The sequence below is a fragment of the Dipodomys ordii genome, unplaced genomic scaffold (assembly GCF_000151885.1).
Source record: "Dipodomys ordii isolate 6190 unplaced genomic scaffold, Dord_2.0 Scaffold3, whole genome shotgun sequence".
In the NCBI taxonomy this organism is placed as follows: Eukaryota; Metazoa; Chordata; class Mammalia; order Rodentia; family Heteromyidae; genus Dipodomys; species Dipodomys ordii.
The window spans coordinates 11,614,766-11,630,219 of record NW_012267219.1 but is presented as its reverse complement, the minus strand read 5'-3'; the positions used below and the strand labels follow the sequence as shown (position 1 = coordinate 11,630,219).

The 15,454-nt window shown below is 37.7% G+C and overlaps 1 protein-coding gene across 2 annotated transcripts in view; it reads left to right on the top strand.

The window, feature by feature from the left end:
• Ptprb (protein tyrosine phosphatase, receptor type, B) overlaps positions 1-15,454 on the top strand; it is a 110,321-nt gene that overhangs the window by 32,971 nt on the left and 61,896 nt on the right. For both annotated transcript variants that reach the window (XM_013021373.1, XM_013021383.1), the window contains 4 exons: positions 10,045-10,323; positions 11,508-11,765; positions 12,807-13,070; positions 14,812-15,081. In XM_013021373.1, coding sequence (XP_012876827.1) covers positions 10,045-10,323; positions 11,508-11,765; positions 12,807-13,070; positions 14,812-15,081 — 1,071 coding nt within the window. The remainder of the gene's footprint in view (positions 1-10,044; positions 10,324-11,507; positions 11,766-12,806; positions 13,071-14,811; positions 15,082-15,454) is intronic.

Genomic DNA, 15,454 nt, shown 5'->3' with positions numbered 1-15,454 from the left:
AAGAGGTAGAGTGCTTGCCTTGGGCTGAAGAGCACAGGGACAGTGCCCAAGCCCAGAGTTTAAGCCCCACGACCGACCAAAAAAAAATTAAAATTTTTTTAAAAAGTATAAGGTATGTGTTATACAGACCATATATTATTAATTTGTCCTTGTGGCTCCATTTGAGGCAAGTTATTTACTCTTCCTCTCACCCCCAAGGGCTTTGTCTATCATCTAAATTGGGTGTTAAAGAATAATTTATGCCAGGAAGTAGCACTGGAGTTCAAAGTGATAGAGCAACTTGATCAAAAAAGCTCAAAAGCTCATGGACAGTGCCAAGCTCTGAGTTCAAGCCCCACAACCAACAACCAGAAGGAGGAGGAGGAGGAGGAAGAGGGGGGAGGGAGGAGGAGGAGGAGGTGGAAGAGGAGGAGGAGGAGGAGGAAGAGGAAGAGGAAAAAGAAGGAAGAGGAAGAAGAAGGTAGAGGAAGAAAAGGAAGAAGGAGGAGGAGGAAGAAAAAAGAAGAGGAAAAAGAAGGAAGAAGAAGAAGAAGGAAGAGGAAGAAAAGGAGAAGAAGGAGGAGGAGGAGGAGGAAGAGGAGGAGGAGGAAAGAAAAAAATAATAATGCCTGCTTCAGGTTATTAGGAGATTTTAGTTATGTCATTCATAAGACCTGGAATAATTTTGTTGCTTTCTAAGAGTGTAGTAAATTGTCTATTATTCTTTTACATTGGATATGTTTGGTCTTCAAAAGACCTAATTATTGTCACAAATCTGCATAGCTGATAGACAATAGAGCCAGAACTTGGTCCTTGATTTATTAAGTCCAACTGTAATAATTTTCCCACTGTTCTGCAGAAAAAATTAGTATTTTAAAACTGGTAATGATTTTTTGAAAATCAACTTTTAAAAATGAAAATATTGCAATATATTCTAAATCTACAGAGGGGCAGGGTGATTAGATATGCCATTTTAATATTAATATTTCATGCAAATTAGGAAGAACTATTGATTTTCAGTTGGGTTAAACTTTTAGTCACAATTTCAGGATTTAGCAATCAGCCATTTGCAGTATGTTTTTTAAAAAAGGTTTTTAAAAAATATTTTCTATTGGGGCTGGGAAGGTGGCTCAGTGGTAGAGTGCTTGCCTCGCATGCATGAGGCCCTGGGTTCAATTCCTCAGCACCACATAAACAGAAAAGGCCAGAATTGGCACTGTGGCTCAAGTGGTAGAGTGCTAGCCTTGAGCTGAAGAGCTGAGGGACAACACCCAGGCCTAGAATTCAAGCCCCATGACCGACAAAAACTATATATATATATATATATATATTATTGTGAAGATACTGCACACAGGGATTACAGTTACATGAGTAAGGTAACGAGTACTTTAAAGAGTTTCTAGGGTATCTACCTAAATGTAATGAAGCAAACCAGTTTCATCTGTTCAGGCAAAATGAAGGACAAACAAAAACTCATTTGCCCTCTACTCCCAGAGACTAATTTTCCTGAATCATCTTGAGCAATAAAGGAAAATACTAATAGCTTTCTGATCTTAAAAAATAAATCAAGCCTATTCTATACATATGAATATATATATATAGGTTCATATATACCCCAAACATAGTATATGTAACTAAAATGTTAAGTCTTATTTTTCTACCTTTTATAAAACTCAAACACAGAAAAATATACAAAGAATCGTATAATGAACTATCATGTGTTTTGGCTACCATGCTTCCTTTATATACCCACATACTCCCAGATGGCGTATCACCTTGAACAATCTGTCTCCATCATCTAATTTCATTTGAAAATTTTTAAGTTTATTTCTCTGCAAAGATTTTTGTGACAATACCACAACACCTTATCTGACTTCATGAGCAAAGATTCCTTTGCTGCCCAGATATAGCAGTGCACATCAAATGACAACTTATAAATTTCTACAAAAGAGGGCTTTGAGCCACAATCTGATTTGAAGAGGGGCCAGACACCTTCCCTTTATACTGAGTTCATGCAAGACCTGGGATAATATTGGATTCTGGAGGTGTGGCTCAAGTGGAGGAACATGTGCCTAGCAAACATGAGGCCCTGAGTTCGGGCCTGAGTATCACCAAAAAGAAAAAACACTGAAAGTAGACTAGGGGTAGAGCATTGGCCTAAGAAGCAAGAGGTCTTGGGTTCAATTCCTTGAAGAGAGAGAGAGAGACAGAGAGGGGCGGAGGGGGAGAGGGGGAGAGAGAGAGAGAGAGAGGGAGAGGGAGAGAGAGAGAGAGAGAGAGAGAGAGAGTGTCCTTAGTTGTTTTCAGAATTCGGTGGGACTACCAAGGGATGCCATGTAAATGAGAGTACAATGATCTGTACAATGGTCTGGGTCCCCTCCGTGCTGCCAAGGTTCTGATAGAGGTGAGCTTGTCAGTGCTTCAGCTCCAACGGATCTCTCACCTTGCAATTGTTTTTTGGGCTCTGACTTTTATATCCCCTTGCTCTAATTGGCCCAGGTCCATCTCCAACCACAGACCATGAATACCATTCTCCACTATGCAAATTTAGCATTGCTATTTTCCTATATTATTATAGCTGGAGTGTCCCTAACTGATAAAGCTGAAATCCTCCAAAGGTTAATAAAAGAAGAACACTAAGATGACAACATAAGTGGAAAATGCCATACCATGAAATTTTATTTCATGCATAAAGTATGTAAATAGTATATAAAATTACCTTTGTGCATATATGTGATATATAATGAAACAAGTGGATTTTGTGTTTAGGCTTGTATTCCAGCCTCAAGATACCACATTACGTACGTAAATATTCCAAAAACGTTTTTTTTTTGGGGGGGTCCAGTCGTGGGGCCTGAACTCTGGGCTTGGGCGCTGTCCCTCAGCTCTTCAGCTCAAGGCTAGTGCTCTACCACTTGAGCTACAACGCCACTTCTGGCTTTTCTCTTTTTGCTTATGTGGTGCTGAGGAATCGAACCCAGGGTCTCAGGCATGCAAGGCAAGCGCTCTACCACTGAGCCACCTTCCCAGCCCCATCCAAAAACATTTTAAACCTAAAATCTAAAATATTTTTGGTCCCAAACATTTTTGTGCCAGTCCTGGGTCTTGAACTCAGGGTCTCACCATCTTTTCTTGGCTTTATTCACTCAAGCTTGGCACTTTACCAACTTGAGTTACTTCCTCTACTTCGCAAGCATTTTGGATAAGGGACATTTGACCTGTACTAATTGGAAGGTTGGTACCAACACTTGCATCAGTTATCTTTTTCTGAGCGTCCATCATGTGACAGGACTAAGCTCAACACTTTCTCCCTGTTTCATCCTCACACTTATATCCCTGCCAGTAGGTATCCTTCATCCTATTTTACAGATGAGGAACTGAGAATCTTGGAGAAAAAGACTTACCTAATACTTCCTGATGGTGAGAGACAGTGTTGGGATGTAGGTCTAAGTTGGACATCCGAGTTTGCCTCTCTGACAGTTCATCTTTGTGTTTGCCCTTTTCTCATATATCCTAACCCAGAGTTGTGTGGATCACTGATTACTCATCCCTACCAGTATTTTACATACACGGTGCTTAATACAATAGTCTGTGAAGTAGCATATATTGTTCATAAGAACGAAAATGATTGTCCAAACTGCTTTAGTTTTCTTTCTCCAAATGGTCAAAATTTTTCAAGTTTCTTTGTGGCTGCATTTTGTAACAAGTGTATAAAGATGCTAAATCTAATGAGTCACACCCTGATGTATGCTGTATCACATCATTTTGAAGGAAGCAAGAAAACTTAGTTATGCAGTAATAAAAAAACTTCACTAGAAATTTAGGAAGGGAAACTACCTCCCTAGAAATGTATTTAATGACCTGGAGGCAGTAAGTACTATAATGACCTCTTGAGCTGAGTGAGCAGCTGTGAAGCGTAAAGTTGAAAAGGAAGCTAATGTCCACTTTGAGGAGCCCTGGAATGCCTGTGAAGAAACTTAGACTTTCTCTTAAAATTGGAGCTCATGCAAAGTTCTGGATGCATCAAGGAGAGTGAGGATGGCAGAGGTTATTTGTACAGAGGTTTGGCAATAGCGTAGAAAATTAACATAGAATGAGGAAGATACCAGAAGACTCTTAACATGATCCAACACAAGTTGACAGGACCACAAGAAAAAGTAATAAAATTAGCCAGAAAAAAGAAAAATAGCCAAGAAAAGTAGTTTAAAAATTCAAGGGAACTTTCATGACCATAGAATTATAGTTAGCAGTCATTAGTATTGTTATTAATTTTGACTATGCTACAATACCCAAACTACCACATTTAAATTCTAAGTAGGGTGTTGGTGGGTCATATCTGTAATCCTACCTACTCAGGAGACTGAAATTAGGAGGATGATTGTTTGGTGGCCAGCCCAGGCAGAAAAGTTCACTAGGTTCCATTTCCAAAACAATTAGTAAAAAGCTAGACTGGTGACATGGCTCAAATGGTAGAGCACAGCATATAATATGTATGCATATATGTATATATATGCATATATGGATGCTGCATAAATATCTACTTTACATAAACTATTTTGATTTTTTGCTATTGTTCTTATGCAATTCATGACAGCATTTCCATGGCAGCATAGCTGAAGTGTAGTAGGAAGAACCCACAGTTTGCCACCATGTATCAGAAGTTTGGTTGTACTATCTGGTACCTACCCAACACAAGTGAGTCATTCATTCTCCCTGAGTCCCTGTTCTAGCTAAGGAAGTACACAGTAACCTCTGACAGTCAACATAGATGCATTACAGAATCGATAATGCCTTCAAGAAAAACTTCTGCTACCAACCCATAGATTGACTTACAAATTACAAAGATTGACTCTTACAAATTTAAAAAGAAATTTTAAAAAATAAAATAAATTCAGTCATTTCAAGTTCTAAAAGTCTAGAAATTCCCATATCAGTTAATATGAATATTTTAATCAGTTAATATTAATATTTTAATTTAATATTTTAATGGTGAAAAATTCCACAGTAAATACTTGCATGAAAAAATAATGATTTTCTCTAAGTCACATTTTAATTATATTATTATCTTTAAGTAGTTGTACAAAGAGGTTACCATTTAACAAATTAGTTTATAAGTGTAATGCGTCTTGATGAATGTCACCTCTTTTATCATTCTCCCTGTCCCTCCAAAACCAACTCCTCGCCTCATTTTCTGAATTTCATAGGATATGCTCATTTTTAAAGGAATTTTTCTAAGCTTTTTCTTTGAGAAAAGAAACAGTATGTTGATATTAAGCCTGTCTATGAAATTCATGCCGGTAGATTCATGTAAGTGTTTCTGGTAAATAGTGTAGAACCTGGCATTTGGCATTTTATTTTCAGGTCTGTCTGGATCCAAGAAATACAATGAATTCTGAAATTTATTGTTAGTGACAAACTTTGATATGTATATCAAGAATAAAAAATTAGCCAAGTGCCGGTGGCTCATGCATGGAATCCTCAGGAGGCTGAGATCTGAGGATGGCAGTTCAAAGCCAGCCCAGGCAGGAAAGTCCTCCATGAGACTCTTATCTCCAATAAATCACTCAGAAAACCAGAAGTGGTGCTATGGATAAAGTGGTCAAGTGCTAGTCTTGAGCTGAAGAGCTGAGGGACAGCGCCCAGGCCCAGAGTTCAAGCCTCCCCCCATAGACAAAAAAAAAAGTAAAAAATTGATTTGTGATTTTTGACAGTCCTTACAGTCTGTAATATTTTATTGGCTACTATGGATAGGGTAAGAGTGAGAAAACCAAAGAAACTGTAAATACACACATATGTACATTAAACCACTAAAAATCAGTATAAAGTTTGTAAATTAAGAAGAGTTTACTGTGAGTAGAAAATTACAGGTACATAAATGAATTGTCAAGTAACATTAAAAATCAATCTCTGAGCTGGGCACCAATGGCTCATACCTGTAATCCTAGCTATTCAGATCTGAGTATAGTGGTTTGGTTTGGTGCCAGCCTGGGCAGAAAAAAACTCTGAGACTCTTATCTTCAATTGACCAGTAAAAACTCAGAAGTAGAGGTGTGGCTTAAGTGGTAGAGCACAAGTCTAGAGTTCAAGTCCAGTATGGGAACAAGAAAGGAAGGAAGGAAGGAAGGAAGGAAGGAAGGAAGGAAGGAAGGAAGGAAGGAAGGAAGGAAGGAAGGAAAGGGAAAGGAAGGGAAGGAAGGAAAGAAGGAAGGAAAGAAAAAATGAAAGAAAAGAAGGAAGGAAGAAAGAAAGGAAGGAAGGAAAGAAGAAAGGAAGGAAAAGGAAAGAAGCAAAACAAAACAAAAAAGCAATCTGTCTCTGTCACATGCACACCCATACAGAGTACACATGTGGAACACACACACACACACACACACACACACACACGTGAAATTTCCACCCTTAATTTAAAAATGACAACCTTTTTAATACAGCTAGTTTTCACTGTACTTAGATTTCAAAAAAAAGTCTGAAAGCCCTTTCGATTCTGCAGCATGCACAGCAATAGTGGAGCAGTGCCAGCAAAGGGCTTTATCACAGTATAAATGGGTTTTAAGTGTTTGTTTCCAGGGCAGGTTCTCGCAGCCCAGGCACTTCCCAGTCTCATTGTTCCTTTGTTCTAGCGGATGTACAAAGGATTGACTGTTTTGTTTTCTGGCTCAGAGAGATTAGATAAAGTCTGCATTACTGAATTTCACTCCCCAGACACGCAACCTTAAAACTCATTTTCTCCAGCTCATATTTTGTAGATTACATAGGTTTAGAATGTACTGTTCATAATCGTTTTCTTTAACTTCTTTCACTTGGTGTCATACACAGATGGTAGAACTGACCCCTTTGGAACTAGGAATAGAAACAACTGTCCCTCACACCCTTGTCTTTAAAATGTCACTTCCGTAAAAATGCCTCATCTCAGTTGGGGTAGGCTGTGTTGTTCTTGACATTTGTCGATCCTTAACATCTTCTGGTAATAAAAGGTCTTATTCCTGTCTTGATTCTCCCCTTTCTCTGAGGGGAAATGATCCGCTTCCATTTTGTAATGTCACCCTTAATTTTAGGCTATTATGCAGGATAGAAAATGTATTTTTCCCACAGTATTTTTTTCCTCAAGAAAAACTAGATTTGATTCTAATAAGTAAAAAAAAAAAATTAAGCTTGGGATTTTTTTTTGTGTTTGCCTTAAGAGTTAGAAAGTGTTGGGGCTGGGAAGGTGGCTCAGTGGTAGAGTGCTTGCCTTGCATGCTCGAGGCCCTGGGTTCGATTCCTCAACACCACATAAGCAAAAAGAAAAGGCCGGAAGTGGCGCTGTGGCTCAAGTGGTAGAGTGCTAGCTTTGAGCTGAAGAGCTGAGGGACAGCACCCAAGCCCAGAGTTCAAGCCCCACGATCGGACCCAAAAAAGAGAAAGTGTTAAGATTTTGTCAAGGGTCTTTTTTGAAGGAGGAGATGAAGGCTATTCTCAATTTGGCTTTGTTTCATTAATTTTTTGGTTCCACTTCTCCCTCCCCCTCATTTTGTTAAGTGTCCAGAGGGAAGAAAACTTTATGCTCAAAGTAGACAAAAAAAAGAAATTGATATTTCTGTGTGTCAAATATGTACCAGTCAGTCTCCTCTATCTCTGGTTAACTTTCTCCTCTATCTGTGGTTACCTCATAGATTTATTGTATTCTTAAACAGATGGGAACATGGAAGCTTAGGTGGGTTAAGTAACTTGCTTAGTCTTGTACTAGTAAGTGATGGAGTCTAGATGTGAATTTAGCTCTGTCTAATACCAAAGTCCATGTTCTCTACCAAAATGTCATTGCTTCTGTGGCAATAGCTTTATCTGATTAGCATAACAATGATAATAGCTAGTACTGAGCACATAGAATGTACCAAGTACTCTTCTAAGTAGTTCTAGAATACTTGCTTTCATCTTTGTAACACTTCTCTAAAATTATGCTGTTAATATCATAGACAAGGCAACTGAGGCACAGATTGGTTAACGAATAGCTCAAACGATATATTTACAAAGTAGGAGAATGAGATTCGAGCCCAGACCTTAAGACTTAAGAACCTATAGTCTTAGGAAACCCAAAGGCTGTGATATGGTATGACCTACAGTCTTTTATCTCCCAAACTCCCATGCATTGGGCTCTCGTTATCTTACTTACTGCCTCAGTTTACTGGTCATTTTATGTGTATATTATTATTAATTATTGGTGTTATAAAATTTTATTTGACATATTTAACTTCAACAGAATCATTTACTCATACAAATCATAGCATAAAACATAAAGACATCAGATTTCACAGGTTATATTAAGTCTATGATGTTTATTGACATAGCCTTACGAGTTGTATGTCAATTATCAATAAATATCCTATCTATAGATAGAAAGATAGGTTAACTTATCAATAAATGCTATCTATTATTATATTTACATTAATCGCAATGAACATCTCCAAACAAATACTTTTCTAATAAGATCTAGAATTTCTACTGTTGTGATCAAAATGTATTTTATGTTGGGCGCTGGAGGCTCATGCCTGTAATCCTAGCTACTCAGGAGGCTGAGATTTGATGATGGAAGTTCAAAAGTCCATGAGATTCTTATCTCCAACTAACTACCAGAAAACCGGAAGTGGCGCTGTGGCGCAAAGTGGCAGAGCACTAGCCTTGAGCACAAAAGCTCAGGGACAGCACACAGGACCAGACTTCAAGTCCCACAACTGTCTCCCCCACCAAAAAAAAAAAAGGATTTTACCAGGAAATAGATAAAACTGAAGTCACCATACCCATCCTACTAAAATACATAGCCTGACCCTTCAAAATTATTCTCCAGTGTTTATGTCTTTAAAAAATTATTAGTATAAAATAGTTGTATAATGCCATTTTATTGTGGTAGTTGCATACATGCATACCTTGATCAAATTTATCCCATTTGTAGACTCTTCCAATGTGTCTTGATTGCACTTTCCCAATCAAAACCATGTAAGACTGATGGGAAATTCACATATGTAGAAGTCTCTCAATAACATTCAAGTTATACACAGCCTCCTTTCACAGATTCCACTCTTCACAAGCCAAAAGAATGGCTCTTTATCCAGTGCTCCTGACTTAGGTCCTAACCCAGATAGAAGTTCTTCATCCTGTTTCAAGTTCAGTGGTAAAGATTTAACACAGGCAAAACCAGAACTTCTCAAACTGACCCTCAGCTTTGTGAGTTGAAATGAGCAGCTGGATGTGAAATATTTCCATTCCCACCTGTTCTGGGGACTCCAGAAAATTCAACATGGCCCAGAACTAAGACTTGTTTAAATCTAAGGTTGCAGGGAGTTCAGGCTGTTGGGAGAGTTCATTTGGGCAAGCAAAAAAGTCTGTATCAGGGTTTCATTTACTCTCTTGTGTTTTGCTAACAGCTAAAACTCATTTAAAGATGATAGCAATAATCCACAACCTAGAGGGGGAAATTCTGTACAAATTTCAAATTAATTTTTTTTGCCAGTCCTGGGGCTTGCTCTCAGGGCCTGGGCACTGTCCCTGAGCTTCTTGTTTTTGCTCAAGGCTAGCACTCTACCTCTAGAGCCACAGTGCCACTTCCAGCTTTTTTCTGTTTATGTGGTACTAAGGAATCTAACCCAGGTTTAAGGCATGCTAGGCAAATACTCTACCACTAAGCCACATTCCTAGCCCCTCAAATTAATTCTTAATGTCTGTCCAGATTTTCAGTATTTATCCAGGCATCACCTGAATGTTTATCAATGTTTGAATAACTTGCTAAGCTTAGAAGCCAAAGAAAATACAACCTTGCTTGAAGTTACAAGGTCAGAGCTACCTTAACAACAAAAAATTTTAATTAGAAAAAAGAAATTCACATGACTAATAGCTATGAATGGTGTCTATGAAATGAAATAGTAGGTTTGGAAATGAGCAAAGTATGCTTCATTTAAGTTATTGTGGGAAATGAACCTTGATTTCTGATTGAAGCAGTATAAGCAGTTATTTGGTAAAAAAAAAAAAAAAAAGATAAAAATAAAAACAAAACCCTCCAACTTATGCTTCTTTTTGTTGGTATTTTCCTTGTAGACCCTTTACCTCCTGCCAGGTTTGAAGTCAATAGAGAGAAAAGTGCATCAGCCAGCTTGCAGGTCTGGTGGACTCCTTCTCCTGGAAAAGTCACTTGGTATGAAGTGCAATTATTTGATGATAGCAACCAAAAGATACAGGAAGTCCAAATTCAAGAAAGTACTTCACAGAATGAATACACCTTTTTAAACCTCACTGCTGGTAATCATTATACTATGGCTATCACAGCTGTTTCTGGAGATAAGCGTTCCTCTACTGTTTATACCAATGGATCAACAGGTAAGACCAGTATTGTCTATAGTCAATGGTCTGTGAATAACTTTCTATTTTTGAGATATTGAGGATCAAATCAGGGCTTTGTTTATGTGAGGAAAGTACTCTACCACCAAGCAATATCCCCAGCTCTCTGTGGTAACTTTGAAGTTCTATGTTATTCAGTGAATGAGAAGGAGACTACCTTATGCCATATAGAAGTAGACAAACTAGCCTTATAAAGGAGAGGGAGACTAAACACAGCATGTGTGAATATGCTGGGGATTTGTTAGGCGATTTTGAACAGGTCATAAGATTTACTTGACACTGAGTTTTCTCCAATTTGAAATAGATGCTTCCTAAAGGGTCTTGTAATTGAAATTCTAGTCAACAAGGTTTTTCTATTTCATTTTCCAAGTTCATGCTATAAAACTTAAGAGTTTTTAAATGTTTTTCTCTTTTGTATATTTTCTTTTCATGACCTGATATTTCAGATCATGATGTTTTCTAAATATTCCTATGTTTGCAACAAGTCTTTGGCCAGGCTCCAGTAGCTCACCCCTGTAATCCTAGCTACTCAGGAGGCTGAGCATCTGAGGATTGTGATTTGAAGCCAGCCCCAGCAGAAAAGTCCCTGTGAGACTCTTATCTCCAATCAACTACTCAAAAACCAGAAGTGGAGCTGTGTCTCAAAGTGGTAGAGGGCTAGCCTTGAATAAAAGTTCAAGCCTGAGTTCAAGCCCCACAACTGACAAAAACCAAAACAAGTCTTTGCTTTTTTGATGTGAAAAACTAGTCATACTTTGTGCCCAGGTATCATGATATCATGTGCTTTCAAAACATGCATGCCTTTCCTGTCATTCACTTGTCTCTTGATTTATCTTGCTTTCATTTTTTATCTCTTACAGTCCTTTCCTTTTTTTCTTGCATTTACTGTTAAGCCATGTCATATGGCATTGACAAAAACTAACTTAAAAAGTTACTGAGTAGGGAAATGGAAAAGCAAACCATGGAATGTCTTTAGTATAGACTGTGAAAAGAGCATTAATGAAGGTTCCAGTTATATTTCAAAGGGGCTATTATTTGTCATTGCTATTATACAAGATACACAAAAAGTACAAATACATTTGTGAATTCTAGTTGAGTTGAATGTGCCTATGTCTTCTCTAAGGCAATTATTCATAACTTTTGGACATGTATTTATCCCATAGTGCCATCTCCAGTGAATGATATTGGTATTTCCATAAAAGCTAATTCTCTCCTGGTTTCCTGGTCGCCTGGTCCTGGGAACGTGGAAGGGTACCAGCTGAAGCTCATGGACAAAGGAAGCCTAGCTCATGACACTGTCATGGACACATTTGGTACTTCTTACGTTTTTCGTGGGCTGACACCTGGCCATCTCTACAATCTGACCATTATGAGCATGGCTGTAGGACTGCAAAACTCCAGGTGGAAACTAGTCAGGACAGGTAAGTTCCTTCTCTGTTCTAGACAAGAAGAAAGGTCATATCAAGTTAAGTCGAATTGTTATTTGAATAATGGTAATGTAATGCAAACTGAAACTCAGGTAAGGTTTGCAAAAAGGTTAATATGTAAATACTTCAATGTGGAAATTTTTCTGCCTACATGCTTTGGTCATTATTTTTCCTTGGGTGAAACCATCACATATCTCGTTAATTATGACTTGTATAAAAAGTAATTTTAGCAATAAACAAATCAATTGATCAATCTATATTATGTATATAATGTGTATTTTATATAATGTAATATATACTAAATATAGTGTATTAGTATATTTATATACTATATAGTAAGTATATAGTATATATGGCATATATACTATATACTATATAGTATACTAAATATAGTATTACTATATACTATATATATTACATAGTATATATCTATATATACTATAGGCTATATAATATATATTATGTGTTATATTTACTATATAGTATATATTTTATATAAGATATGTAATATATACATATATCCATATTATATATAGCATACATATTATATGTGGTATATATACTATGTAGTATATATAGTACATATACTATATAATACATATTGTATACATAATATATGTATATATGTATATACATAATATATGTAGACATGAGAAAAAGGTCAGCAGATAACAGGCCTCTTCATGCCTTCTATCTAAACAATTTCAGAATTGGAAAGGACCACTTTAGGTATTTTGACCAGGCATCATTTATGTTAACAAACACTAGGTAGGGGAAAAAAGCAGAGAAGAGCCCAGAGTCCTGTGGAGAGCTGGCCAAGTGCCAACCAGAGTCCATGCTCTTGACTGCCAGGATTTTGCTCCTAGCATGAATCAGACAGCCTTCTTTGTACAGTATAATTTTTACCTCTCAAAGTAGTTGCTTTCTTTTCTTATGGAGTATCTCCTGCCAGAATTAAAATATAGATCACAATTTGGTCAGGAAATTGGTATAATATCCTGAGTAAAATCTCTTTTCTGTTGTTTTACTCATTAGTTCCTATGGAAGTCTCGAATCTGAAGGTGACAAATGATGGAAGCTTGACCTCTCTAAAAGTCAGGTGGCAAAAGCCTCCCGGAGATGTGGACTTCTATAACATCTCCCTGTCTCATCAAGGGTCTGTTGAGGGATCCAGAGTATTAGCTTCTCAAGTCACTGAAACTCACTTTAAAGGCTTAACTCCTGGAAGACTGTATCAGGTCACCATCAACTCTATTTCTGGTGAACTCTCTGCTCAGAAGATGGCAGTGGGCAGAACAGGTATGTCTTGGGCTCCAGAGTATCCTCTGGTTGCTCAAACCATTCTCTAATCCATATAAAAACAGGATCAAATAAGATAAAAGGAAACATTCATTTCTTGCATGTGAAATGGGATCTATAGGATTGACAGAGGGTTAATTTTAATCAAGTAAGTTATTTAAGAAAACATACTTGGATCTTGAATGACCTGTACATTGTCCCATGTTTTTTCATGTCACATCACTTAAGTAGCATAAGTGCATTGCACTGATCTCACTAAACAAAGCATTTTAATACATTCCTAGTTAAGGATCACTTAGCACTGAACCATACTTTCCACATGTTATTTTTACCAATTTATGTTATTAAATACTATCTAGCACTGTATGTAAATTAAATTACCATGTCACAAGTCTTGGACATTGTTAAAATGAATAAAAGATGCTGCTGCCTTTAAAGCAGGCTCTGAAAACCACATCTTCAGGCCACACCTAGTTGATGGCTTGGTTTTTTGCTGCCCTAAGCGTGGTTTTTACATATTTAAAGGATTACAAAAAGATTTATTTTCAGGGTTCATTTCTTTAGTTTGTTTAAAAGTTCATGAAAACATGAAGAAGCGTATGGGACACTGATCATACATGACTCACAAAGCCTGAAACATTTGCTATTTGGGCCTTGCAGGCACTTTCTTATAAACAAGTTGCGCTTGTAGAACTCATGTGCATACACACACTCAACTGCCTTTTAATAATGGAAGTGATATTGTTATTTCCATGCTTCTGGAACTGAGTGAACACTTGGCAGCTATTATTTCATTTAGGCCCTAATATTGTGACCATTTGACAGAAATTCAGAAAAGACAAATGATTTGTTCATAGACATTTAACCAATAAGCAATGGAGCTAGCATTTAAACCAAGCTTTTTGATTTCAAACACTATGCTCTTAGAGAACTCAATTTCCCTCAAAAGAAAAAAAAAAGACAAAATAGTCTTTCAAAAGCTCAGTGAAAACTTGGAGAAAATAGCCTTGGGGTTCACATTGAAAATTGTGAAGTTCTAAGCAAATGAAGAGGGAAAAGATGAAAGAATGGAAGGAATGATATACGCAAGGAACGAAGGTGGAAGTGCCCAGGAGACAATAAGTCTGTTGAGCAGGTAGCTGGAGCCTGGCATCAGAAGGTATAGGAAAGCAGGGAGAGTGGCAGCATGGAGCAATCAAAGGTAAGCCTGGGAAGAGAGATAGTACATAGCGCCAAAATGCAAATGGCTTAACATTTTATTTTCTTTAGTTTTTAAGGAGACCTTCCTGGAATGTTTCTAAGCAAAGAAAAATCTGATCAGAGCCATACTGAATAAAAATTGTTCTTTTCATGACCGCCACATTCTGTATCTCTTCCAAAAGATAGCAAATCTACAGTATCACTATCATTAGAAACAGTATCAGCATGGTCTCTAGGGCTGGCAAGCAATCCATGAAAAATAACATTCACTAGATTGTTAACGGTGTTAGAGCAGATCTCATCACTGTTAATCTTACAAAATATTTTAGTGTACATTACTTGAGTGACAAGTGTCTTCAAAATGAAAAAGAACTATTCATTTGCCCTCTACAGACATTAACAAGGGATAGAAATATTTTGATTGGCAGACACTGGATCTCTTACTAACTCTTATCCCTGAAAAGTAACAGTATTCTTAGTTTTGGTAAGGCACTAAAAGGCACTAAAAATAGTACCTTCTTCACATCATATCATTGTTTAGTTCCAGATAAAGTTGGACATCTGGAGGCCAACAACAATGGTTGGATGAGGTCCCTGGTAGTAAGCTGGTCACCCCCTGCTGGAGACTGGGAGCAGTACCGCATCCTGCTCTTCAATGACAGTTCCGTGCTGCTCAACACCACTGTAGGAAAGGAAGAAACGCAGTATGTTGTGGATGATGTGGGGCTCATACCTGGAAGGCAATATGAGGTGGAAGTCACTGTCGAGAGTGGAAATCTGAAGAATTCTGTGCGTTGCCAAGGCAGGACAGGTAAGCAAATATGAAGTTGTTGATGACTGCTGAAACTTTAATTTGTTCCTTCTCCCAACTAACCAGAAATGTCATGCTCCAAGTGTCCCCTGAATCTCATCCATCATAAGATGCCTTATAGAGTTCCTAATGTTTAATTTCATCTAATTAGAATATCAAAAGTTACTTTCACCAATCATCGGTGGCTCATGCCCGTAATACTAGCTATTCAGGAGGCTGAGATCTGAGAATCAGTTCGAAGCCAGCCTGGACAGGAAAGTCCATGAGACTCTTCTCTCCCATAAACTACTAAAAAAGAAGGAAGAAGAGGGGGAGAGGAGGAGGGGGAGGAGGGAGGAAGAAAAGGAGGGAGGAGGAGGGAGGAGGAGGAAGA